General features: G+C 62.8%; 2 protein-coding genes across 3 annotated transcripts; one reads left to right on the forward strand and one right to left on the reverse strand.

The window, feature by feature from the left end:
- Positions 1-1558: 1558 nt before the first annotated feature.
- Positions 1559-7054, reverse strand: FGF22 (fibroblast growth factor 22). Its single transcript, XM_075524258.1, is given in 4 exon segments — positions 1559-2802; positions 2843-2925; positions 2927-3048; positions 6743-7054. Coding segments are annotated over 4 exon segments (804 nt in total). The 5' UTR covers positions 6987-7054; the 3' UTR covers positions 1559-2447.
- A 510-nt stretch (positions 7055-7564) lies between these two features.
- POLRMT (RNA polymerase mitochondrial) lies at positions 7565-26693 on the forward strand. 2 transcript variants are annotated; one of them, XM_075524385.1, is made up of 21 exons: positions 7565-7721; positions 8518-8613; positions 9298-9965; positions 10331-10461; positions 13384-13570; positions 14066-14215; positions 14382-14549; positions 14889-15059; positions 15765-16004; positions 16254-17033; positions 17580-17702; positions 19694-19816; positions 20812-20991; positions 21755-21841; positions 22144-22257; positions 22957-23006; positions 23300-23398; positions 23733-23805; positions 24292-24374; positions 24969-25039; positions 25906-26693. In XM_075524385.1, exons 1-21 carry the CDS (start codon positions 7664-7666, stop codon positions 25953-25955), a joined length of 3702 nt encoding a protein of 1233 aa, XP_075380500.1. In that variant the 5' UTR covers positions 7565-7663; the 3' UTR covers positions 25956-26693. The 2 variants fall into 2 exon arrangements, with proteins under 2 accessions (XP_075380500.1, XP_075380501.1); XM_075524386.1 differs by lacking the exon at positions 22144-22257.
- Positions 26694-26721: the final 28 nt, after the last annotated feature.

Below are 26721 nucleotides of genomic sequence, written 5' to 3' on the forward strand. Positions count from 1 at the left end.
GCAGATGGGGAACCTGCCCCTGTGGGGTTGCTGGGGGGGATGGACGGAGCCTTCGGCGGCGCGGGAGGCTCCCTGCGCTGCTCCGGCTTTTGGGGCCCTGTGAGCTGGCTGGGGAAGGAGCTGGCCCCCCCGGGCGCTCGAGGTCCTGGCACCAGCAGAGCTTTGGTGCGGCTTGCAAAGCAGCCTTGCCCGAGGACCTGGCCCTTCCTCCCGAGAGAAGGGACCGTGCCTCCCGTAGGAGGGGGAAGGCAGGCGGCTTGTTTGGGGTTTCTTGAGCCATTTTGGAATAAAAGAAGAGGAGGTTCTTTGGAGAAGATGTCCCAAATGTGGATGGCAAGCAGCCTTTGCCGAGCCTGCCGGGGCCGCGCGGCCGGCACTGAGCAACTCTCCTGGAATGTTTTTCCTCCTTGGCTTTGCCAGGGCAGCCAGGGCAGCCCAGCGGCGCCTTTCATCTCGGCGGGCGGGTGCCTGCGGGACGAGGGTTTATCTCGGGACTGGTATATCAGGGTTAATAGCTCATCCTCAGCCGGAGGTTGAGCCAGAAGCTTCTGCCACCAGGATCCTGGGCTTGGGAGGCTGAGCCTGCGCGTGCCCGCCGGCTGGGTGGGCACAGAGGGAAGGCTTTGCCGTTTAGTCACTGAAACGCAGCCCGGGAGACCTGGAAAAACCTTCTCCTGCCACGTTTCAGCTGCTGGCTGCGGTGCGGGGTGCCCAGCTCCCCCGGAGCTCGGGGGGGAGATTTCTGACGCGTGAGCAGTGCTCAGCGTGGGTTTCGAGTGGGCGAAGCGAAGCCCGTGGTGGGTGCGTGGCTGCTGCTGACCCACCGGGCAGGGGGTCCCGGCAGGGCTGGTGCCCACCGCGGTCACCACGCAGTTAACGCGGTGGCTGTTCCCTCGCACGGGCTTGTTTGGAGCTGGTTGGGTAAGAAATGGAACAAGTTTGGTGGTTTTCGCTGGGGCCATCGCTCACGTCTGACGTGACAAAGTGACCAGGCTGCGATGCCGTGGCGGGTGTGGAGGGCGGTGCCGGAACGTGCCCTGGCCGGGAGGCCGAGGCGCAGGTGCTATTTCTGGCCGTGCTCCCCTCCGGGCAAGGGGCCGGTCCTCGCCACCAGCCGCCTTCCCGGCTCCATCTCTGCTGGGGACGATGGAGCGGAGCTGGGCTGAGGAGGGGCAGGACCAGCCTGCAGGCACCGGCTGCGGCTGGGGAGGCCGGAGCCGGCCGGGGGCTGGCTGCCCCGCCGCGCCTCGGGTCTCGGTCCAGGGCGTGGATTGGGCACCGCCCGCGTAAGTGACGGCCTGTGGCCCGGGTGCTCCCAGAGCGGGTCTGGTCCTTTCTGCTCGTGATGCTCAGGGTCTGCACGTGGGCGGGGAGCAGCGTCCCAGCTCCCCCCAGCCAGGGGCAGCCCCGGGGCTGGGGCTGCATCTGCCCGAGGGTCCAGGCCAGCTCCTGTGGCGCTGCCCGGCGCCCGGTCCCACACAGCCCGGCGAGTGCGTGTGCCCGGCCGCAGAGCTCCCAGCACAGCCGCTAATGGGAAAGGCATGTGGTCGGACCCGCTGCGGCGGGACGCTCGACTGTGACCGGGCTCTTGGTCCGGCACCAGGGACCCTCTCGACCCCTCGCCCCTTCTGCCTCGTCCCTTTGGGTCTCCGGGGCCGCGTCCCCTGCACAGAGCCTGGCACCTCCCGGGGGATGCTCCTCCTGGAGCTGTGCCGCTCTGGCCGTGGGTCACGCGTGCGCGTGCTTTGCTCTGGCACTAGCGCAGGGTCCGGGCTCTCCCCCGCCAGCAGCTGCTTTTTCCTGCTCCCTCCTTTGTGCCGCTGAACAACCATCGCCGTGTTTTCCTGCGGGTTACGTTTTGGGTTGGGTGCCTCTCTGCCCGCACGTGCAGGTGAGGGAGTGGGTCGATGAGGAGCTGGACGCGGTGGAGGACCAGCCGGGCTGGTGGCAGCAGGGACGATACTGGTGGCTGCAGCCACAACCCCGGGACAGCCAACCCCACCTGGCCCGAGCCAAGCCCACCACGAAGCTCCAAGACTCTCCCCGTTCCGTACCGCGACACAGCTTTAATTGCCAGGGGTGCTTGGACACAAGACAAATACGACCTGCCGTTACGTCCCAGCCCCAGCCCCTGCAGAGACACCGCTAGCAGAGCGACGGCCGCCTGGTCCGGACTGCGTGGGTGGGGGCACGACGTCGGCGGCCCCGGCACACGGTGGCCGCGCTCCCCGGGCTGCGCCGCGCCGGCTCTGCCTCGGCGGGACGGTGGGGAGAGCCGTGTCCCTGCGCGGCTGCAGGCTGCGTCCGGAGCGTCTGCCTTCCGCATCCATCCTCCGCCGTGCATTTAAAAATAAAACAATAAATAGCAAAAAATAGATATGTACATAAATAAAACAACCCTTTTTTCCATTTTTTCCTACAGGACGGTCCGGAGCCACCCGCGGGGCTCAGCTGACGAGCATGGGGAGGAAGTGGGTGGAGAGGTGCTGCCGGCGCGTCTTGCCCCCTCGCTGCGGCCTGCCCTTGCTATTGAGCGAGAGGAACATGGGGCGGCCCCGGTGCCGCCAGCGCAGCGATGCGTAGGTGTTGTAGCCGTTCTCCTCAATGCGCTCCGTGAACTTGCAGTTGGGGCTGAACTCCTTCTGGCAGGAGAGGGGAAGGGGGTGAGGGGCGGCTGCGCTCAGCCGGGGCCCGTTGTCGCCCTGCTCCGGCGGGGTCGGACCCCGAGAGCGGGGCAGGGCAGGACCCCGGCTCCTTCCCGGTCCCCGGAGGGCAGAGGGGCTCTGTGGGTGCAGTCCCCCGCTGTGGGAGCGGGTCAGGGCGTGGGAAACCAGGAGCCCGCTCCTGGGCACCGGTCCAGGCGGATTTGGGACCCCCCGTTCCAGCTCTGCCCTGCGCCTCTGACCCCGGTCCGGTCCCTCCCGGGCGGCAGCGTCCGACCTACCGACCCATAGAGCCTCCCCTGCTTGTTCATGGCCAGGTAGAAGCCGGTGTGCACCGCCCGGATGGCCACGACGCCGACGCGCACCGACCGGATCTCGACGATGCCTGCGGGACAGGGAAGCGCGGCGGTGAGCCGGGGAAGGACGGGCGACCTCCCCGAGGGGCCCTGCCCCGACGCTGGGTCTGTGGCTGCCAAGTGCCCCCCCAAGGGACGGGGCCGCTGACCCTCGCCCGAGGCCGGAGCAGCCAGAGGGACGGCAGAAACGAGGGCTGCACCCCGAGCCGGGAGCGGGAGGGGGAATCTCTGATCCGGGGGGGGATCTGATCTTTACTCCTCTCCTCCCCAGGGCCCAGCTGCTTCCCAGGAGCCGGGCTGCACGGGAGCGATGCCAAGCACAACCTCTGCTTGCCTGGAACAACCCGTCAGCCTCTGCCCGCTGCCGACCTCGCGTTTATCCTACCCTCGTCGGCAGCTCTGCCCGTGCATCCGTCCCGAACGCGCCTGTGGTGCCCTGGGGACCCGACCTGCCGCGTGCGGTGCCCGGCCCCCCGCGCGCTCAGGGCACCGAGGCCGGCGCGGCCCTTGCGGGGCAAAGCGTGCGTGGGGGTGGCAGCAACGGCGCACAGCCACGTTACGGTGGACGGAGGCAGCCGGGCAGAGGGCTGCGGGGTCAGGAGTGCGGCCGGGACGGCGCTGTGCACGGATGCTGGTGCCGATCGCCCGGCTGGCACGAACACGGACGTGCGGCCCTGCGCCGGGGACCGCGGGCAGGAGGGATGCGGCAGCGCCGCAGGACGTGGGGATGAGCCCGGGAGGCAGCTGCAGCTGGGCTGTGAAGCTGCGGTGGGGCCCGGCCACGGCTGGGCTGGAGTGCGTGTGCCCGGCCGCAGAGCTCCCGGCACAGCCGCTAATGGGAAAGGCATGTGGTCGGACCAGCGGCTCTGACGGGGAAACACCCAGAGCATCGTCAGGGCCTCTGGATTCCTGCACCGCCTCACGCCCGCCAGCGCCCAGCCAGCCGAGTGCCGCTGCCAGCCCTGCTGCCCACCGGGCCACGGTGCCGCGGGACGGGGAGAAGGAATCTCCAGTGGGCAGAGACGCAGGCAGGGCGGCGGGCAGGGTGTGAGCCGCGGCAGGAGCTGCCCGTGGGCACCGCTGCCCGGGGCTGCCCCGGCTGGATGGGGCGGGAGGATGCACAGAGGCTTTGGCTGGAGGCGGCACGCACGGTGCAGGGGGCTGCGGCCCCTGGGCAGGGGCTTTCACCAGGCATCGACCCCCCGGCTGAGCCGGCGTTGCCTGGGGACACTCGTGCCCTTGCCGGGAGCAGACAGCGTGGATATGGCACCGGGGCAGCATGAGGGCTCCCGAGCGTTTGGCTCCCTGGGGCCATGTGTCAGGGGATTTTCAGCTCAGCTGCCTCGGCGATGCTGCCAGCACCCGGTTCCGGCACCCGCCGGCACCCGCAGGGCCCGTCCCACTGAAGCCATTGATGAGCAGCAGCCGTGGGGAAGGGCTGAGCGAATGCCTGCGAATCCATCCCACTTGATCACCGTCTGGAACTGCTGCTATTTATAACAAAGGACTTCTGCTTTTCTAAAAATAACTCCCCGTTGCTGTTCCCAGCGCCCCGGCTGGCTCTGCCGTGCTTTGCTCGCAGGTGCCTGGCCAGTGCCTGGCTCTGCACAGGGGTACGGGCCCCTGCAGGCACGGGGCAGCAGCCCAGGGCCATGCAGCAGCCGGAGGCAGCTCCCAGTGCTCCCAGTCCCGCACCCTCAGTCCCAGCGGGGTCCCAGGGAGGCTGGGGCAGATGCAGGGCTCAAGGCAGGAGAAGCCCTGGGACAGCCCGTGCCACCCTGCAGCCGCTGGCAGGGCTGGTCCGGCAGCTGCCGCGACGGCTGAGGAGCAGAGCCCGAGCCCAGCCCAAGCACAGGTTATCTGCCGCACCAATAACCAGAGCGAGCCCCATGCGACAGCCTGGAGCCGCTCCACCTGCCAGGCCCCATTGCCACACGGCCGAGGGAACGTGTTGGGGCGCTTCGTGCTGGCAGCGTGCCCGGTCGGGACTCCCGACAGCCTCTGACACCGCGAGAGGGTTCCCTGGGCTCCCTCGTCCTGTGGCCGGCCGGGTGACGTCCTCCTGTGCTGGCCAGGAGACAGGGCAGCCCCCGCTGCCGCTGGGACATGGGCTGGGGGATGCTGCTCCCATCCGCAGCATCCGTCCCGCCCCAAGCCCCGATGCCCTGCCAGGGCCCCCCGGGGGTGCTCGGGCATCTCCCCTTCCCAAGGCCCCCAGCATCCCCACCCTGTCCAGCCGCTGCCCTGCCGGCCTGGTGCCCCCCTCCCTGTCACAGGGGGCTGGGACCCAGCGCCCAAAATGGGCTGATACCACGGGTGCTGAAGCTGGGCTTGCGGCCCCGGCCCTTGCTGCAGCCGTACCGTGGATGCCACGTCCCCTCGGGACCCACGGTGCTGTCACTGGAGGGGGCCCAGGTGGGAGCAGGCGGCCGTGGAGCCGAAGCTGGATCCCGGTGCTGGGAGCAGCCTCTCCCCTGGCACGGGGATCCCGGTGCCGGCCTCTGCAGCCGCCTCTTCCCACCGCCGCACGCGGCAGCTCCCGAGGGCTGCAGGGTGGAGCAGACGCAGCCCCAGCCCCAGGGGAAGGCCTAATCCTGCCTGCTTGTTCCCAAGCTCCCGATCGCAGCACAGCCTGGGCAGCACCTACACCCCGCAGCCTTTGCCCTCTGCGTCCCCCCCGGGATGCACTGCCCGGCCCCGTGAACCCCCCGGGCCCCTCTGCAGGAGCAGCCTGTGGGGAGGCTGCAGCGAGAGCCCCCCTCTGCGTGCGGCGGCGGGGGCTGCGGCCGGGCCCACCCGGGTCCCTGCGCGGCGGGTTTCCCTGCGGTCCGTGTGTGCCCTCAGACCGTGCTGAGCCCCGACCCGCTCCGCAGGCAGCGGATGCTCTGTGGTCCCCTCCGACGGGGCTGCTCTGCTCTCCTGTGCCAGCCTCACAGATGCTCGGTCCTGAGACCAGCATCGCCCCGAAGCTCCCTCTGTCCCTCCTCCTCCTCCTCAGCCTTTATCCTCCCCAGTGTGTTTACAGGGAACGATCAGATCCCCCCCCAGTCAGTGCCGGATGAAGATAACCCGAAAAGCAGGGCAGGGGAGGCAGCCCCCCGACTGCGCTGGCAGGACGAGGCGGGACGAGGGACCCCCCAGCTCACCCCAGGCGCTGGGCAGAGCTGGCAAAGCGGCACCGGGTCCCCGGCCAGAGCACGCCGGTGCCCGCGCACCTCTCCTCGCTCCCGCAGCGCGGCGGGCAGCAAACCCCGGGACAGGGGCTCCGGGGGCGAGGGCGGCAGGGGCCGTTCGGGCTGGAGTGAGCTGCCTGCCCCGGCCGGCCGTCTGCGGGGCAGCGGGGGCAGCGGCTCCCGCCCGGCCGGAGGAGACGCGTTGGCAGAGGTTTTTGCTGGGCGGGAGGAGCTGCGGGCGCTCCCCGGGCCGGGCACAGCGCGGTCCCGCCGCCGTCCCGGGGCGACCCCGTCCAGCCTCCGCCCGCCGCCGGCCGTGCCCTCGGCCCCGTGCCCGGTCCCGGCAGCGCCCGCCTCTGCCGCAGCCTCGGCGCCCCGGCGGGCTCGGGCTGCCCCCCGCCGCGGGTGGGAGAGCGGCGGGACCTCGCGCGGCCGCGGGGGGCGGCCCCAGGCCCCGGCTCTCCCCGGTCGCGGTCCCGGTCGCGGTCGCGGTCGCGGTCGCGGTCCCGGTCCCGGTCCCGGTCCCGGTCCCGGTGCCGGCCCCACTCACTGCCCGGCCGCTCCCTCCAGCGCGTCCCCTCCACGCCGCCGCCGCCGTCGATGCGCAGGAAGAAGCGGGTGGCGGAGAAGAGCCGCCGCCAGCGCACGTCGCCTTCCAGGTGGCCGTAGCTGCGGGGGGGCCGCCGGCCGCCCCAGGCAGCGCTGCCCGGCCCCGGCCCCGGCCCCGGCCCCGCCAGCACGGCGAGCGCCCCGGCGAGGCAGGCGGCGAGGGCGGCGGGGCCCCCGCGCCTCATGGCGGCGGGCGGCGGGCGGGCGGCGGGGCGCGGCGGGGCGGCGGGCGATGGGCCATGGCCGCGGCGGCGGCGACCGGCCCCGACGGCGCGGGCGGCCCGATCGCGGGGCGAGCCGGCGGGCGGGCGGGGCGGGGCGGGGCGGGGGCCGCGGCGGCCAATGGGCGGGGCGGGGCGGGCCGGCGGGGCGGGGCTTCCATTCATAAATCGGCGCCCCGACGGCTGCCCCAGCCGCTCCCGGTCCCCGTCTCCGGTCGCTCGCCGGCGCTCGCAGGGCGCCGGGTTGGGGGACCGCACGCCCCGGCTGCCGGGGCCGGGCCCGGGCCCCTGGGCAGGGGACGGGCGGGGGGACGCGGCGCTGCCACGGCCCCGGGCCGGGGAGCGGTGTCCGTCTGCGGCCCAGCCCGAGGCACGCCGGGCTCGGGGCCGGAAGGGGCGCGGGGCAGTGCCGTGTCCCCGCCGTGTCCCGTCCCCCCTCCCGCCCCCCGCTCCGTTGCCGTCCCGTCCCGTCCCGTCCCGTCCCGTCGGGGCCGCCGCGGCCGCCAGGGGGCGGGGGGCGCGGCCGCGCTGCATCATGGGAGTTGTAGTCCGGCGCGGCGCAACGCCCCCTCCCGGCGTGCATCGCGCGGCGCCTGCGCAGTGGGGGCGCGCGGCGCAGCATGGCGGCGTAGCGCGGGGCCATGGCGCTGCTGCGGCTGCGGGCGGCGCTGCTGGGCCCGGCCCGGCTGCGGGGCGTGGGTGAGGGCCGAGCGGGGCCGGGGCCGGGGCCGGGCACCGGGGCCGGGCACCGGGGCCGAGCGGGGCTGGGACCGGGGCCGGAGCCGGAGCGGGCCTGAGGCCGCGGGGTCCCGAGGGAGTGGGGCGGAGGGTCCCTGGGGTCCTGCCCCTCAGCCCCCGGGGCGGAGCTGGGGCTGTGGGGTCCCGGAGGCCTGACCTCAGCCGTGGGCATGGAGCTGGGGCTGTGGGGTCCCTGTGGTCCTGGGCATCCCCCCAGGACAGCGCTGGGGTTGTGGGCGTCCCTGGCATCCCGAACCCCCCTCTGGGACAGAGCTGGGGACTATGAGGGGCATTTTGCATCATGAGCTCCCCCCTAGACAGAGATGGGGGCTGTGGCTGTTCTGGGGCATTGTCATTCTCTAAGGATAGAAATGGGGGTCTCTGGGGTCCTGTCCCTGCTGTGGGATCGAGTCCGCCTGCTCTGGGGGTTGCTGGGGTCTTGTCACCCTGTGCAACAGAGCTGGGGTTTGTGGCGTCCCTGGGGTCATGTTCCCTCCAAGAGATTAGAGCTGGGGGCGAGGGGGGTGTCCCTGTCGCTTGCTGGCATGGAGCTGGCCCCTGCCCTTCTGTGGCACTGCTGCTGAGGTTGCTGGGACCTGCAAGCTGAGCTGAGAAACGCCGCTCGCCCTCTCCTCTCTGCGCCCTCCCCCCTGCCCACCTGGGGCCCAGCCGTGGCGTGGGGCAGGGTTGTGGGGCAGTGAGCAGTGTAAGGGGTGAAGCCTCCTCTGACCTCCTGCTCTGTGTCTTTCCGCTGCAGGGATCCCATGGAGTGTTCTCAGGAACTACTCCTCTGCCAGCACCAAGGAGAAGGCGAGCAGAAATGCCATCTGCGAGAGGACAGAGCTGCTGGAAGGTGAGTTGGGGAGAGCTGGGAGAGCTGCAGGGGTTTCCCTTGTTCAGTGTCTGGGAAGTTTTCTAGGAGTCTTCCCGTTCTGTGTAGCCATAAAGAAGATACCTGGCACTGGAAATACTTGTAGCCTGGACAAGGATGTGGGGCTTCCCATGGACTTGCTGGCCTCCCTGAGCAAGTTCCGTCCTGTCCCAAGGATCTGGAGGCCCACCTTACCCATAGGGAGCGTTGAGTTGCTGTAAAACACAGAGTGGTCCTAAGGGAGGGCAGAAGAGTCCCTCCAGGGCGTGTGAGGGCCCTGCAGACTGACCTGGAACGTGCCCTGGCTTTGGGCGCTCTGCCTTGGTGAGCCGAGGACGTGAGGTCCTTGGAGAGAGGCCCAGCGAAGTGACCAGGCAGCAGGTTAGACAAGCATGAGCTGGTGGTTTTTCCCTTGCAGTGACCTTGTTGGGTTCCCCGGGATGCTGGGGTGGGGCACAGCACATGGGTGGATCCCAGAAAGACAGTGGTCAAAGCAGCTGATTGCTGGGAGGAGGGCTGGCCAAGGAGGGAGGAAGTCCTCGTGTGGACCCTCTTTTCCTGAGCGTGTTCCTGGGCACTCCTGGAGGGGAGGCCCTGGGGTAGGGCACAACCTTCTGCCCTGCCTTGCATCCCTTCACCTCTCCCTGGCTGTGTGTTTCCTGGCAGTGCTGAAAGCTCGAGTGAAGCAGCTCCAAGCCAGTAACGTCCCGGAGGTGACGGTCAACAAAGTGGAGCTGGCCCCGCTGGGGAATGGCAAGTACCAGGACCCGCTGCAGAAAGTGGTGGCTCCCGGCCCTGCGGAAGAGCAACCCGCTCCCAGGGGAAGGGATGAGGGCCTGGCCCGGCCCAGCAGCTGGGTCGAGAAGTTGAAGAAGGAGATGTACATCCGGCAGCTAAAGGTGGAGCGGAAGTTATCCATTGCTGCCTCCCAGCAGGCTCTGGGGGGCCAGGCCAAGGCCAAACCAAAGGTCAAGGCAAAGGCCAAAACTAAAGCCAAGAAGAGCCTGAAGAGCCCAAAGGGTAAAGTGGCTGCTGCCGCCTGGAGCCAGAGCCACGCTGGCCCCCACAGTGTCTACGCCCACAGTAAGCCCAGGGTGGCAGCAGTGAAGGAGAGTGCAAAGGTGCAGAGGCCTCGGAGGGTGCGGGAGGAGAAGGACGGCAGCCAGTACAAGATCCTGCAGCAGACCATCCAGTCCAACCTCGAGTGCTTCCTCTTCTTGCAGCAGCCAGAGAAGGCTGAGAGGCTCCTTCTCTTGTACCACAGCTCCCCTGCAAAGAGGAAGCTTTTGAATGTCAATGCGTACAACATCGTGATGCGTAGCTGGGCAAGAAAGGTACCGAGCTGGGGGCTGCTGCCCTTTTCTGGCTGTCAGGTTTTCTGGGTGGCTGAGGGGGAGAGGGGGGCTGGCTCAGGAGGAAGAGCCTCGTGCTTATAGAAGCAGTAGTCATGGTTTTATCTGTGTTTGTCACATCTGCCTTCAACAAGTGTTCAAGGAGGGTTTGGCTTCTGCTGAGAGGGACGGAGCTGATGGGGGGCCACTGAATCAGGCCACTGATCCCTGTGAGGTGGCTTTGAGGGGAAGAAGGGGATGGGGCAGGACAGACATGGCTAAATTTGAACAGGAGCAGAGGGGTGCAAAGCTGTGATTTGGGGCTGCTGGTGTCTGTGTCCACAGCCCTCTTCCCTTCTCATCCGCAGGGCTGCTTGCAGCGCATCAACCGTCTGTTTTCCATGCTGGAGTCCGTCGGTCTCCGGCCCAGCCTGGACTCCTACGCGGCAGCGCTGGAATGCATGGGCCGGAGCCAGTCGTCCACCAAAGCCATCTGGAGGTAACACGCTTCACCTGCCGCAGGGTGCTGCCAAGCCCCGGCCGGCATCTCCACAGCCTGCTGCCGTGCTGGGAGAACCGGGAGCTTGCTCTGGGAAGGAGATGCGCTGGCCTGGGGTTGGGAAGGTCTGCCCCTGCTGCGTGCATGTCTAGGCGCTCTGATCTGCTTCCCGTGGCCGGATCTAGGGGCGGGCAGGGCTCCCACAGCGGGCTCTCCTTGCCACTCCCAGCTGCTAGGCAGTTTGAGATGCTGCAGAGAAAGGAGATGTAGGCGGTGAGAGCAACCTTGCTTCTGGAGAGAGCTGTGTCTGCTCCCCCCAGAGCTCACAGAGCAGCTCCCTGGGCTGGGAGCAGCGTCTCTCCGGTCAGGTACTCCTTGGTTCCGCACCCGTCCTGGGCGTCTCTCTCCCGCTGGCCCCTCCATCACTGCCCAGTAGGAATGGCCTCTCTGTTCGTTTTTGCAGCACCTCCGTGGAGTTTGCCCTTCCTGGTGTAGGCTCAGCCAACAGCTGGCTTTGCAGGGTGCTAGCTCTCTGGAGGAGTGCGATCAGGAGATTCAGATGGATTTTGTGGAGCATAATGGGCAGAATAAGTGTCGGACCCAAAGCGAGGAGCTGAAGGAGCCCTGTGAGATCCCAGCGGGCTGGGTCTAGGGGCAGTGCTTGGGTCTGGTAGCACAGCCAGCTGCTTTGCCAGAGGATGGAGAAAGTGCTCTGGTGATCTGCTAGTGCTGCACAAAACACCCTTGGGTGGTTCGGGGATTTATCACTGGCCTTGCGTCCCTTGGCCGACTAAGAAGTTCTGGATGCCTCTGAGTGAACGTCTTCCAGTCAGCTGATTTAGAAGCGACTGGCATTGACTTTCCTGCCTGGGTGTGTGGGTGTTGCGTCAATACAGCAGTGCACCTGTAGGGCTGTCTATAGGCGGATGTTTATAGCACACCTGCACGGATTTGTCAACCCCAAGCCCCGCCAGGGCGTGTGTGTGTTTCCCCACAACTGTTTCTGTTTGCTGGCGCTGCGTGTGGGGGTACGAGCTCATTTCCCTTCCTCTCCTAAATGTGCTCTCCCAGCTGGACACGGCAGCAGCGTGGCCTGGAGCGCTGAGCCTGTGCCGGGAGCGGGCGAGATGGGGGTTGTTTCTCGCTCTGCTCCCAGACTGCAGGGTCCCTTTGAGGGTGTAAGGTGGGAGTTGCTTGTTTTAACTGGGCTGCTGCGGGGTAGTTTTCGGGGAGAGTGGCTCTGCAGAGATGTAGAGCTGTTCCTCAGCAAAGCTCCTGCCCGCTCCCAAACGTACCGAAACGCAGCTGGGGCGCACGCAGCAGCAGGATTCATGGCGCCTTGCAGTTCTGGCTCAGGGTGCTGTTTGTCACCTCTTGGGGTCTTAATGCTTTCCCAAAGCTGCCCGGGGCTCCCTCCTGCCTGTTTTGCTTTCTGTGGCTGATGGGGGCCCGGGCTGGGGCCTGGCTGGTGCCACCGTCACCCGGGTCTGCCTGTCCTCCCTCCAGTGTCACCTGGCATGGGCCGGGCCAGTCGGCAGGTGGGGCTCTGGGCTCTCCTGCGCCCTGGATCCTGGCTCCAGCCCGGCAGAGCCAGGAGGATGCGGTCCCGCAGCATCCTTGGTGGGGCTGGGGAGTGGGAGATCTTGGTGCGTGCAGGGATTTCTGGTCCCTGGCAGTGATGGGGGCTGCTGCTGGGAAGAGAGCTTCCTCGCAGGCGCTGCGGCCGCTCCTGGTGCTCAGGCTGTTCCTGCTGCAGCCCTGCGAGCCGTGCTCCTGTGCCCTGGCTCCCAGGCTCGGCGCATGAACCGCAGTCCCCTGCCCCTTTGCCCAAGCTGTGACCAGCCCCGTGGGTTCCCTTCTGCTGCCTCGGGCTGGAGGGGAGAGCAGGGTTATTTGAGGGTGAAGGAACCTGCATCTCTTTGCTCAGTCTCACAGCAGCAGCGGAGCTCAGTCTCCCCACCCAAGTGTGAAGGTGAAAGCTGCCTGCTCAGCAAAGGTGTGAGCTGGAGGAGTGGATAATTGATTGCTGTAACCTGAGGCAGGTGACCTTGCAGGGACAGGCTGTGCTCTGGAGGCAGCTCCCACCCCAGCAGCTCCTGCAGCCCTGAGAGCTGTCTCCTGGCTGTGTGCAGAGGGCAGAGAGAGCTCCCATGTTCCTGCAGGACAGCATCCTGCTGCCAGGCTGCCCGACAGTCGTGCTCTTGGTGGACTGAGGCATCTGCCTTCTGGGGTTTCCTGGTTATGCCCATTTCTGCACCGTTCTTCCCCCATCTGGGGCTGAGCGGACATTGGCGCGGTCAGGCACGAGTTGCTGCAAAGCTTTCGGCGGTTGCTGCGTGGAGCGTGCTTTGAGGAGCATGCAGGAGAAAGGAAGAGGCATCCCAGGGCAAGTGCGTGGGGCACATCCCGGTCCCCGGGGCTGTCAGAGCCTTTCCAGCGAGTGCGAGAGTTTGCACCCTCCTGCAGCTGCTGGCATGAAGGGTGGCACAGAGGAAAGGTGCTGGGAACCACCCGGCATGGGGAGGCCCCACCAGCCCTCCTGGAATGGCCTGGAGCCGTGTATCAGTCTCCTGCCCTGTGCTCAGAGCTAATTCTTGGTGGGTGCCAGCCCCCAAGCCCTGCTTTGGGAGAGAGTTTTGCTTTTGTCTCTGCCAGGGATTTGGGAGGGGTGGCTCTTTGTCCTGTGGCGTGTCTCCCGTGGGTCTGGGTGATGCTGTTGAGGGCGTAAGTGAGGAGGGAAAAGCCTGACACAGTCAAGGCTCTTGGATCCTCAGAAGAGGTCACCCCCATCTGTCTCCACTTCTCCATGCTTAGTCTTCTGTTAGAAAAACTTTGTTCCCTGCCTCGTTGTGGGCTGATTTCTGTCCCAAGACACACAGTCCCCTGTGAAAGATTAAGCCTATCCTATCTGTCCCTCTTCAGATGTGTGCAGCAGCTGAAGAACGACGGCTTCCACGTGGATGAGCTTTTCCAAAAGTGCCTGTTTGAGGAAGATGAGAAGGAGAAGGTGCTGAGGGCCATCAGGATTGTCCAGCCCAACTACCAGCTGCCCCCTCCACCCAACCCCCAGACCTGCAAGTCTTCTCTGCTCCAGGACTTCTACTCCAAAGTAAGCCACAGAGATCAGGGATGTCTCTGCAGCTCAGAGGGGTGTTGGAGCTGGCCAAATGGTGTTCACAGGTGTCCTCAGGTCCAGCCCAGGACTGTCATGTGGGAAGAACTTTTTAGCCCGATCTCTGCTCAATAGCCCACGCAGATCATTGGGCAGCTCCTTGTTCTGAGGAAGTGAATAGCCTTACCAACAGCCTTAGAGAGGAACAGAGAAGCCGAGGGCTGGCAGGAGGGGCTGGAGGTGACCTTCATATGCTGGAGGGGGTGTCTGCGGGGTGTGCTTGACCATGACACAGGAACAGAGCAGCCTCTGGAGAGCCCTGTTACTCCAGACTCCCTGGGGTTTGCCAGCCAGAGACTCTGGACTCTGAGGTCCCAGAAGGGTGCCTTCAACAGGGACTCATACCACGTGCCTCTTGCAGGGAAGCTGGGAGAATGAGCACATCTTCTCTTCCTCTGGCTTTTGGCACTTAATGTCTCACTCTTGTTGCAGGAGAAGCTGGTGTCGTACCCCAAGCTGGATTTCTCTGTGCAGGAGCTGCAGGAGCGCTTTCAGCAGCAGCTGGAGCTGGAGCTGGACAGCACTGTAACCATCGAGTCAGTGGAGTCAACCAAACCTGTGACCCCACAAGCCATTAAAGCGGTAAAGCTCAGGGAGTCTGGGGGCTGCATGTCTGGAGGGAAGGGGGGCAGTTCAGCCTTCGGGACCTGTGGGAGAGCGGCAGGGGTCGGTGGCCTAAAGAGGGGGGCAGCTCCCTGGTGGCACGCTCTCACCACAGCGTTACTGTCTTGCTTCCATTTCTGTGTAGCGCAAACTGCTGGCCACCCTTCGTTCCCGGTGGCATGACTCCATCCTCCAGGCCCTGCAGAAGTCAAAGCACAACATGTCCCAGCTCAAGACGGTGTCAGGGTACAACATTCTCTACCCCTACCTGTGCCTGCTGCCGGACGAGGAGTACGTGGGCATCATGCTGCAGGTAGGACCCTGCCCTGCCCTCGCAGAGCCACAGGAACGGGGCTGCCCAGACAGCCACAGGGCTGCCGCAAAGCACTGATGTCCTGCTCAGGCCAGCAGAATCAGAACATGAGCCTCAAAGTTTGCCCAGGTTATTAGGTGAAGTCTCTGCTCCCTGTGCTGAGCAGAGAAGCCCCTGCTCTGTCCTGGCCACGTTTCCTTCCTCATCATCTGCTCAGGATCACGGGAATCAGCATCTTTCTATGCTCCCCACACAGGGGCTTTAACTTCCGCTTTGTCTCTCTGCTCCGTCTTTCTGTTCCTCCCTCCTTAAGACCCTCTTTGCCTTCCCCTTTCTCAGATCCTCAACACCTTCTCTCCACAAGGAGAATCCCTGGCTGTCTTGGCCAGGGAGCTGGGCTCCAAAGTCTACAACAGATACATCACCCAGAGGAAGCTGCGCAGCCGTCAGCTGGAGAAGGTGCAGGAGGTCTATGAGGACTACATCCACCTGCTGGCAAAGGACAGCCAGGTAGAGGGGGGTCCTGGGGCCTGTGGGCTACAGAGCAGCAGAGCAGAGATGGGGTGAGGCAATCTGTCCACCTCCTCGCAAGCACAAGGTCCGGGTTCTGGGAATCTGCTGCTGCAGAGGCCACCAGAACCGGTACGGCCCCATCTAGCACTTGGCAGGGCCCCTGCCCCATGGCAACAGGCAGGTCGGGTCTGGCATAGCAGTGGGTATTTCTGAGCCTGAAGGTTTTAAATCGGCAGAGTTGATGCCTTGGAGCCTTGAGGAGGGTGTGCTCTGCAGGGCAGGACGGGAGGGGAGAAAGGGGCCAAGGCCACCGATCTGGGCAGCTCGAGGGCCGGATGAGCAGCTTGTTCCCAGAGCTGTCTGCATGTGGCATGGCAGGGGAGGCAGATCTGCAGTCTGGGAAGGAGGGTCAGGATGGTGTGGGGACAGGGTGTCAGCACAGGGATGTGGCGAGAGGAAGGGCTTTGCAGCACCACTGTCCTGGCCTGCAGCAGAAGCAGGTTCTCGCCGTTGGGCTTGCCCCAGCCATGTCGGCAGTCCTTCCCCAAATACCCCTGTCAGGGAGGACCTCACAGGGACACAGAGGCAGGAGGGTCCTTCTCAGAGCCGTGCTCCATGTACATAGGTCCCATCCAGCAAACCCCCTGGGAGCAGCGTGGCTGGCCCTTCCAGCTGACCCAGTTTTCTCCTTCCACCTCCCAGCCTGACGAGTACTTGCCACGGGAATATTGGGAGAAGCTGGTGGCAGAAGCAGGCTTTGGGCCTTCCCTGAACTTGAAGGACTGCAGCTGGCCGTACATGCTCCTCATGCGCCTGGGCATGCACATGCTGGAACTCCTGGTGCAGGCTGTCAAGGTGCCCCGGAACATCCTCAATCCTCGCCTGGAGCACAAGCTTATCCCTGTCCTCTACCACATCTACTCCTTCCGCAGCAGCTGGCAGGTAAGCCTTGTCCTGGGGGCTCTGGTACCATGCAGGTCACCTCTTCATCGGAACCGGGCCTTTGGAAGGCTCTTTTCCCTCCCTGCCACCTTTCCTGCTCAGGGACCCTTAGAGGAGCCTCTGGTTCTGTGCGGACAGTGTCAGTACTTAGCACGATCGTTATGTATTGGCTGATTGACCGCATGCTCTTCCCGACTCCAACCCTAATCCTCTACTGCTGACCTTCACCTCTCTGATTCTTCTCTCCAGGTTGGGCTGATAAAGCCCCATCCCATCTTCTCCCAGATTGTGTCAGATGCTGCAGAGACCTTGCTGACCTTTAATTCCTCCGCCATACCTATGCTGTGCCCCCCGGTACCCTGGACCTCCCCCCACTTTGGTGCCTTTGTCCTGAATGACACCAGGTTGATGCGTTTTGTGGATGGGGCCATCCAGCACCAGCTGCTCCTGGAGCAGTGTCCTCCGGTGAACCTCCACCCTGTGCTGGATGCCCTGAACCAGCTGGGCAACTGTGCCTGGAAGATTAACCAGCCAGTGCTGGATATCATCATCTCCATCTTCAATGACAAAGGCAATGAGAAGCTGGACATCCCACCGCCCATCTCTGAGGCCCCCAGGCCTCCTGCTGCTCCCAGCAATTCCTCTACCTGGAACAAGTCCCAGAAGCAAGAGGTGTTGCTGTACAAGAAGAAGACAGCTGAAATGCACAGCTTGCGCATGGATGCGCTCTATAAGCTCTCCATTGCCAACTACGTCAGGGACAAGGTGTTCTGGTTTCCTCACAACATGGACTTCCGAGGCAGGACTTACCCTTGCCCACCTTATTTCAACCACCTCGGTAACGATGTCACCCGGGCCATCCTGCTTTTCGCAGAGGGAAGGCCACTGGGGCCCAAGGGCCTTGACTGGCTGAAGATCCACCTCATTAACCTCACGGGGCTGAAGAAGAAGAGTGCCTTGCAGGAGCGGCTGGAGTACGCCAATGAAATCATGGAGGAGATCCTGGACTCGGCTGACCACCCGCTCACGGTACGTGGGGAACGGCTGGCGGGAACGGCTCTGCTCGCTCTCGGGGTGGCGTGGTGGAACCCTGAACCGCAAGGGAATAGCGTGGGCTCCAGGAGCCTGCAGCTAGCCCCAGGCGGGTTGGGAGATTCCCCTTCAGTGACTGAACTGAAAAGCAGGGAAGTTCCTCTTTGTTGGAGTGCAAACAGGAATTGTCCAAATATGCTAAAAAAGGGATCAGTGTTGTCTTTAATTTCAGAGGAGACTTAGCCATTCCTCTTATTTAGCATAGCTTCTAGAAAGTAAAATAAAATGGAAAGCAAATCATTTTGAAACAAAAACATTTTGGAAGATAATGCTTTGAGAGGAAAAAGGGAACCAAAGCATTGCAGAGTTTCCTAAATAACACATTTCTGTCTGAAAACATGATGAAATATTAGGGAAATGGAGGCATGGTGGGAGAAGGTGCCTTGCCCAGCGTATCCCGAGAGCGCAGGGGCTCTTGCCTTTGCTTTGGGGTGCCACAGGAGCATTGCCTGCTCCTACCAGCCTGTGCTTTCCTGTTCCCAGGGCAGGAAGTGGTGGATGAACACCGACGAGCCCTGGCAAGCTTTGGCGTGCTGTATGGAAATCGCCAAGGCCTCGAGGTCCCCGGATCCAGCAGCCTACATCTCTCACTTCCCGGTTCACCAGGTGGGAGACAACGGATCTGTATGGCCTGTGTGGCTGAGCTGGGGGAGGGAAACAGGCAGGGCAGAAGCATCCAGGTCTCCAGTGCTGCATTTACTACGCCATGTGGCCAGGCTTTCTTAAGAGTGGGAGTGCAGTCTGCAGGCATCTTGACTTGAACTCAGTAATTTGCTGCTACATGCAGCCATTAATGAGCCAGTACAGTTAAGTGCTGCTTTGCTTCCTTTGGCTGGAGCAGGGCCTGTCTGGGAGATCACCGTCAGCTGCCCGCAGGGTGAGAGCCAGGCCAGTTTTACCTTCTCCAGCTGCAGGATCAGGACTGGCAGTCAGCCCGACCCTGGCTGGGTGGGACGTGGCATGGTGCATGGCAGCACCTGCCTGTCTGAAGTGCTTGGGGCTGTGCTGAGGCTTTGGGTACCTTTGTTCTGCTCCCGTTCTGAGGCTGGAGCCAAGCAGCTCTGCAGGAGCAAAAGATGGGAGGTCTGGACCTCTGAAGAAGGGCTGATCTCTGCCCCCTGCATTCAGTGACATGGCTGTCATTCACCATGTGCCCTGTCCCTGCTTGGTCCCAGATGTGCCCACGCTCTGAGCAGGGCAAGTGCGGTTGCTCAGGTGCTGCTCAGCTCTCTGAAGGCATCCGTCCTTGCCAGCCAGAGAGAGGAGCCAGGCAGCCGCTCCCGGCAGCCAGCGCTCGGCCCCCTCTCCCTGCTGCGTCCTAGCAGATCTGCAGCACGCTCTGCAGCCGCTGCCCAGCCAGCTTTCTGTCTGCACTGATAAATCCCCTTGCTGCATGGGAGACAATGATGGGTTGTTTTCCTGGTGAGAGGGGTTTGCTCATTTATATCCTTAAGAGATCAGGTGGCCCTAATGAAGTGGGGGGGAGAATGGGGGTGTATTCTGCCAGTAGCGATGGTCTGGAATATGTATGAGACTGTCTAAACTGATATTGTTATGACAACAAAAGATCAAGAGAGCAGTCGGGGGTGTGTGGAGGGTGCCGTTAATGAAATTCAAGCAAGAACTTCTTCTGGAGGGCACCCGAGTCTCTTTCCACCTGAGTCATCAGCGCTTGGTTAATAGAGGCAGCTCTTCTGCTGCAGCAGGGCTGCCGGAGCCCTGTCAGTTCTCCGCTCTGCAACTTGCTGCACTGCAGGGTGTGGGGAGGAGGGGGAGAGGAGAGGAGAGGAGAAGAGGGTTGATCCTGCCGGCAGCTGCAGGCTCCCTTTGACCAGGCAGAGCCCAAGCACAGGAGGAGCAGGGATAGTCCAAAGCAGCAGCACATCTTCTGTGAGAAGCATTTCTGCTGGTGCTGTTTGGGGAACAGCAGGACCTTCCCACGCCATCGTTCAGCTCCTGCCTATCTCATCCAAGCTGATCTTGGTCCCAGGAGGGCTGTCAGGGCAGCTGCTGTGACAGATCAGTCGGCATGCCTCTGTAACTGCAGCTTTGGGAAAGGCTGGGTCGGAGCTGGTTTCTGTCAGAAGGATGTTTTCATCAGCCGCGGAGCAGAGGCAGCATGGCTAGCTGGAGCCTTGGCGTCAGCTGTGGCTCGCTGAGTGCTCTTTGGCTTGCCCTGCCTCTGATCCCGCTCCTGGGTTTTCTGAGGTTGTTTTGACTGCCGGCTCTTGGGGCTTCTTTTAGCATCCTAGACAGATTTGTTTTCTGAATTTTCTGTTTTCCAGTGTTTCCACAGAGCTCTGATGTCTTTGAAAATGCATGGAGGGGGCAGTGTGATGTGAGCTTTTCTTTTTTCAAATCTCATGGGCAGCAGTAGCTAGTGATGAGACCCAGACAGGAAAACTGGCTAGAAGGAAAATGGGAAGTGGTGTGGCCCCGGCCACTGCTGGGAGATCAGCTGGAAACCTGTCCAAAGAAAGGGAAAAATGGCAATAACCTGAGCCAAGTGTATCTGTGCTATTGAGCGGGCGTGGATGAGCAGGGCTCCATCCACACGCTAACACCTTCTTTCCACCCTGCTCTCTTCCCGCACGCAGGATGGCTCTTGCAATGGTCTGCAGCACTACGCAGCTCTTGGCCGGGACCTTATTGGCGCCAGCTCCGTCAACCTGATGCCCTGCAATGTCCCCCAGGATGTCTACAGTGCAGTGGCCCAGCAGGTGAGGCACAGGGGGGACACGGGGAGGTGTCCTCTTGGATGGGCCTCCCCCCTTGCCAGCGTCTTGCACAGGGTCACTCCAGCTCCCAAGGAGAAAGGTTGAGGCAAGACCAGCGTGCAGAGGGCTGGGAAAGCATGAGCTGGTCGCAGGCAGAGAGTCCCTCCCTCCCTGAATGGGAACCACTGCAGCAGCTGCAGTGGGGATCTGGCTGGAGATCTGTCCTGACAGAGGTAGCTATGAGAAATCCTCTGGGATTTCTGTTGTCCTCACTTATCCTGCATGAACTCTGGGAGAAGTCGGGTAGAGAGGTGGAAGAGAGCAGAGAATGTTCCTCATCTCTTGGTCACAGCTGGCTGGCCTGCAGGTGATGGGATTTTCTTCCTTTGAGCTGGGTAGGAGGGAGGGGGGAGAGATTCAGCCTTTGGCACTGCTGCTAAGTCTTCAGTTTTCTTGGCAAGACATGATGTGAAATGAGTCTGCCGGGAAGTGTGCTGAGATCTACCAGACTCACTCAACTGTCTTTGAACCCCTGGCTCTCCCTTCTAGGTCTCAGCACGTTTAATCCAGGCAGCACTGCACCAGAGGGTGGGAGGAGCACACAGAGGGTGCATGGTTTGCTCAGAGTTATCATTGGGGGTGGCAGAGGCGGGAGAACCTGAGTCCTGAGCCACAGTCCTAGTGCCATGTCCTTGTGATGGCCGGCACCACCCAGCTGCCAAGTGAGGCTGCTCTGCTGAGGCAGCAGTGGAAAGCTCTGGTCCCCACGGGCACGGTTATCTGTGAGATGCGGGTGCCTCTTGATTCCTTCAGCAGACGATCTCTGTTAAGCAGGGCTGGTGCAGGTGGGCTGCAGGGTTTCTGACAGGAGTTCAAGCCAGGCAGCGCACGGCTGGGAGGGTCTCATGTGGTTCCCCTGACTTTCTCCCAGCCATGGAGGGGGCCTGGACCAGCATGGCTCATGGTGGGGTGACCTCCTGGGGTGCTCTCCTCCTCAGGTGGAGGAGTTTCGGAAGAAGGATGCTGAACAGGGGGTGAAGGTCGCTCAGGTGCTGCAAGGCTTCGTCAGCCGCAAGGTGGTGAAGCAGACGGTGATGACGGTGGTGTACGGTGTCACACGCTACGGCGGGCGGCTGCAGATAGAGAAGCGTCTCAAGGAGATTGACGAGTTCCCTGAGGTAGCGTGCCTGCCCTGGCCTCCCCCAGCAGTGTTTTCCTCAGCCCTCGGTCCCTGCTGGGAGAGGTACCTGCACTGCCTTTCCTGTGGGTTTCCTTCCTGCCTTGCTCTCTCCTCACCCCCCCAAATCTCAGCTAGAAGAGGGACATGCAGGACTGAGCCCCCCATGCCTGTGCCAGGCTTGTCCAGCCTGCAGGAGAGCTGTCTGCCAGCACTTGTGGGTGGGGAGGGATTCTTCAGGTGGGGCTGCACCTCATCCTTCCTGGGCCCCAGCTTGGTGGCATGACAGCCAGATGCAAAACAAGGTTTCTGGCTGTGCTCTTCCCTCTGGAAGTGGCCCTTGCCTCTAGCAGAGTTCTTGGAGGCTTGCTCCTCCTGGTGCCTGTTTCTTGTTCTCTGACCCCACCATGAGACAGTCCGTGCTGAGTGGGTGATTTGCCGTGGCAGGTTGGTGCTGGGAGTGTTTCTGCCGTTTCTGGGGCAGATGAGGCAGCGAGAGCCTCCTGTTCGTCCAGGAACGTTACACAGAGATCAGCCTGTCCTCAGGCAAGGAGCCGTCTGAAATGCTGATCTCAGCCTCCTTCCATCACAACCCACAGCCATCTGCAACAGCTCAAGACTTAGCACAGTCTGTGATGGAGGCAATTTTGAGGCACCAGAGAGCAGGGAGATGCTCTTTTAGCTTACCCGAGGTCCCATCACTTTGCTTAGCGTCTTTTGCTGCCCCTTTCCCTGACCCCTCGCTCTGCCTTTGGTCTGTGCAGGAATACTTGTGGGAAGCATCTCACTACCTCGTGAAGCAGGTGTTCAATAGCATCAAGGAGATGTTCTCAGCAACTCGAGATATCCAGGTAAGGTGCCCGTTTCCTCTTATCTCTCTCTGCCTTTTCTTCTTCCCTGGCCCCGCCTTGCATAAACCAGGGGATGCTCCATGGGGAGAGATGGTTCTTCTGGGTCCCGGCCCAGAGAGGATCCTCCTGTCCCAGCCCAGAGGTGTGGGACTGTGCCTGCTGCAGGGCCAAACTCCCCCATAAGTGCTGCACTGTCATAGTCGGTGACAGGAGTCGGGCTTGCCTGTGCTGGGAGGGGATGGGGTCTCCCCGCTGCCCATACTAACTCCAGCTGCTTTCTTCCCCACTTCCCTCTGCTAAAGAACTGGCTGACGGACAGTGCCAAGCTCATTGCCCAGTCGGGACGGACGGTGGAGTGGGTCACGCCGCTGGGTCTCCCCATCGTGCAGCCCTACTATCGGTCCAGTTCCACCGTGGTGAGTTTCTGGTGTGTGGGACCCATCTACCCCTCACTCTGCCGTGGTGGGGAGCAGGGAGAGGGCAGCCGGGCTTCGAGGCAGCAAGCTGAAGCCCGGCAGGTTGGCATCACCTGCGGGTGAGCCTGCAGAGCAGGTAGGATTTGTATGTGCAGGTACATCCTCCAGCCTCGTTGCTCCCTGCAGAGACTGGAGTGTGTGGGTGGGCTGGTGAGGAAGCTCTGCTGCTCCCGTCCCACTCAGGCAGCTGGGGCATGGGCCCGTTCCCCGCACCGAGGAGCCTTCCTCAGGGCTCGTGTGATTCAGTCTCGCTGCTCTCGCCTCCCACGCGCTGCTGCACTGACTCACATCTCCCCAGCCTGTCTCGTCCTCGCAGCCGCTCACCTCCAGGAGCCCTTCTCTTAGCCCTTGTAGGGGTGAATCGGTGTATCACTGGGAAGGGGTGAAGGATGCCTGCCAGCATCCTCAGGAGGGGAAGCAGACAAGGTGTCCCTGAGGGGTGACAGCTGCCATGGTGACTGGGATGCTCTGGAAAGGTCCCTGCCCAGGTCCCTTGTTGCAGCCAGGGACGTTTCCTGCAGAGCGGAGTAGCTCGTGGTCAGCACGATCCCCTCTCCAGAAGTACGGGGCAGTGCTCAGCACCTTGTGCTGGCTGGGCAGTGCAGTGTGACAGCCGATCCCCTTTCTCTCTCCCCGCAGCTGAATTGCGGCATGCAGAACTTGAGTGTGAAAAACTCCAGCAGCAACCAGTAAGTATGAAACCACAGCCTTTACTGAGCCCCTGCTGTCCCCAGCCTGTGCTTCGGGGACAAAACCTTCCCATCAGTGGAACCTGTCAATGAGTGCCAAAGTTCCTGGTATCCCCCCGAGCTGCAAAAAGCCAGCCGGAGGAGTGGGGTCCTGTGCTTCAGCAGGGCCTTGGGGCCCTCCAGGGCTGCCGCCATCAGCCCTAGCTCTCGGCTGGCACTGGCTCTGTGCTGGCACTCTCATCTTTGGCGCTGGAAGTGCCCCAGCTCCTCCCATCTCCCGCTCTGTGCTGCAGGAAGCCTGATACAGTGAAGCAGAAGAATGCCTTCCCTCCCAACTTCATCCACTCCCTGGACTCCACGCACATGATGCTCACGGCTCTGCACTGCCTCAGGTAGGGAGCAGGCAGCTGGGGCTCTCCGTGGTTCCGGGACTCGGTCCCTGCTGGGAGAGCGTCACCAGGGCAAGGCGTGCGGTAGGGGAAGGAGGTTTCCCTGGTGGGTGGGTGTTTGGGGTTTCTGGCAGAGAAGGGTTGAGAGGAGGCGGCAGGGACAGGGAGATCGTGGGGTTAGCCATCTCTCTCTGAAGATCTGCAGGTGCTGTGCAGGGAGCCCCCTTCCTTGCGTGGTCCCTGCTTACGTCCCAGCAAGAGGGCCTACGTGGGGTGGGGGACATCGCGGAGAGGGGGCTCTCGGCTCTACTTCATGGCACCTTCTGCTGCCTCCCAGGCGGGGTCTGACCTTTGTCTCAGTCCACGATTGCTACTGGACTCACGCGCTCACTGTGGACGTCATGAACCAGGTAAAAGTGTCCTCCCAGGTCCCTTGTGAGCAGGGATCTTGCTGATCTGTCCTCTGGGTCCTTGCCAGCCCTTGCCTCCCCTGGGCTTTGCTCCGTAGGCTGATGTGTTTACCCAGGCGAGGTGAACCTGGGGTGCTTGCTGGCTGATTTCCTGGTGCTGTAGCCCCGTCTCCTCCCACTCTTCAAGGAGGGTGTGAGGGAGAATCTGTGCCTGTAAATCAGTGCTACACACAGCAGAGTCACTGCCTCTGTCCTGCGGTGGGCTCTTTCCCCTGGAGTGCTGCAAGGGCTGTTGTACAGTATAAATGGGGGGTGGCCTCTGCTTCACACCTCCCCAGCCTGACTCCCTTCACCCTTGTCTGGCAGCCCCCCTTCCCCTGCCCGCTGCCCTCCCTGCCCCTCGCCTCTGACCTGTCTTGGCTGAGGAGCACTGAGGGAGGGGGAAATGCCTGTTAACCTGCGACTCACCATTGCTCCCTGGATCAGATCTGTCGGCAGCAATTTGTGGCTCTGCACAGCGAGAAGATCCTGCAGGATCTGTCCGAGTTCATGCTGGAGAAGTACTGCAGGTATTCCTCGCCTGTTGGCAAACCCCCACCGCTGTCCTTCCCACCCACACCGATTCCTCTCCCGGGGGTGGTTGTGCCCAGATGCTCACGGGTTGTGTCGTCTGCCTGGGGGTTGCTCTGGAGGGAAGCTGTGCTTCCTTCTTGACTGATGCCCAGGTTGCCTTAGACCTCGCTGTGAAAACAAGGTGTCTGCATCCTTTTGCTGCAGAACTGAAGTAGGGTTTGGTGCTTGAATCCCTCACTGGGCCTGGGGCGGGCTGTAATGCCTGTGCCTTGGGTTCCCCGCTATGCATGAGGCTGTAACGAGCAGTGAAGACGCATGTTGGGTCGGCCCGGTGCCCTGTTAACCCTGTTACCACCCCAGAGCCAGCCAGACAGCCCAGACCAGCCCGGTCCTGGGCAGGGTCTGTAGATGCCTCAGCACCTGCCTAGGGCTGCTGTGGCGGGGGCTGGGCTCCTGCTTCTGCCGCAGGGTGCGTAACGTGGTTCGGAGGAGCCGAATCCCGTTGTCAGGGGCCTGCACTGGGGAGCAGAGGAGGGTGCACCTTCTCCCAGAGCTCCCGTGTTGATTTGCTTTCCTTCTGGTTCATCCAGCCCCGGCACAGAGACTAGAGCCCTCTGGCAGAAGAAACTGATGGAGCAGCTTTCGAATGTCCCCAAGACAGGTAGGAGCACAGGACAGGAACTGCAAAGCTCAGGAGCAGTTTGGAGACGAGGGGAGCGAGATGGGGAGTGGCCCCCAAAATCACTGAGCTCATGTGGTGTCTGAAGCTGGACGTAGGGAGGGTCTGGCCGGCCGTGCTAAAGCCGCCCCCTGAGATGAGGTTTTCCTGCCTGTGCTGGAGTGCAGAGCCACGGGGCAGTGCCTTAAGACATTCCCCTGTAGCATCCCTGTGAGCTGTCCCTGCCTTCCCTGGAGCTGAGCTCCTGGGATTTTCCCCAGGTTGACCCAGCTCATCCCGTCCCTCGTCTCGTTCCTCTCCCATCTGTTTCCAGCCACGAGGCATTTGCCTGGAGATGGGAGGGAGGCACTCGGCATGGTAATTGCCAGGATCTAGATGATATACATGCAATGGGATTAAGGCAATTAGTTTAACTCTCCCTAATCTCTTGGCCCTGCCTCTGCCCGACCATCTGGCTAACCTTTGTTCTGCCTTTGCAGAACGGAGCAGGCCAGTGCTCCGCTGCTGTGGAGCAGCTGCCGTGGTCAGCCCTAGAGGCAGCGCAATCCAGGGGCAGGGATGGTTTGTACCGTGAGGCTGTGCGCTCCTCTCTTCCTTCCCTGCCTTGCTGCTGTTCTGCTCTTCTGTCTTGCTCTTCCTACCACTGTCCTAGATAAATTTGGAGGGACATCAGTTCCTGGAAGACCTCTAAGATCCCTGCTGTCTTGACCTACCCTGCAGCGGGGGCCGAGCTGAAGTTGTTTTCTGCAGGAAGCTGAAGCGGGGCTCACGGCAGCTTCTCTCCCAGTTGCCCCATCTCCACCCTGCCCCTGCTCTCTCTGACACCTCTTCTCCCTCGCTTCCCCCAGGTGAATTCAACCTGAAGAAGGTGATGGATTCCACCTATTTCTTCAGCTGAGCCCCAGCAGGGCCCCAGACTACCTCTGGGCTGCTGGCTGCCTCGGAGGCTGCGGTAGGCACTGGCCCACGAGGCTCCTCTGTCCTGCGTCTCATGGGGAAAGTGAGTACGGCTGCCAGCCCAGGAAAAGAAACCTGCCCCACAGCGGGATGCTGGGGCAAACTGGGACTCCTCGAGGAGTGCGGGAGCAGCCCTGAGGGGCTGGTGGGGGACCGGGTGTCTGCACTGTTTGCTGTTACCGCCTGCGTCCCAGGCAAGGGGGGAGGGCATCAAGCCCTGGGGAGGGCTGCAGCTCTCTGCTGATGGTAGAGGGGGCCGGCTCCCCTCAGGCCTTACCCTGGTGCAATGTACCTGCCACTGCTGCGAGCTCCAGAGCTTGCCTGGCCAGTGCCTGGCCTGGGGTGCCATCCCTCTCCCTCCCTCTCCACCAGCGGGGCTCAGACCTCCTGGCGTGTTAGGACCCTGCCTGGAGGGGCAGGGAGCCGGCTGTGGCCGCAGCGGGAGCCTCCCCCCCTTTCCTGCCCTGCTCTTGGCCGTGGGGTGGGTGCTGCTCTCCCTGCCCTCCTTCAGCTGCTGGGTGCTATCACCGCCCTTGCTGTAACGCAGCTTCTGTGGCTCCTGACTCTCATTTCCAGGAGTCGGTTTCAATTCTGCTCTCTGGGTCTCGGGCAGGGAAAACCACTAACACGGGGTGGCGGTGTATGATACTGTAAATAAAATGTTTTTTGAAATACTAGATGGGAACTGTGTCCTTCTCAGCATCTTT

This window comes from Mycteria americana, chromosome 24 (genome assembly GCF_035582795.1).
Source record: "Mycteria americana isolate JAX WOST 10 ecotype Jacksonville Zoo and Gardens chromosome 24, USCA_MyAme_1.0, whole genome shotgun sequence".
NCBI lineage: Eukaryota > Metazoa > Chordata > Aves > Ciconiiformes > Ciconiidae > Mycteria > Mycteria americana.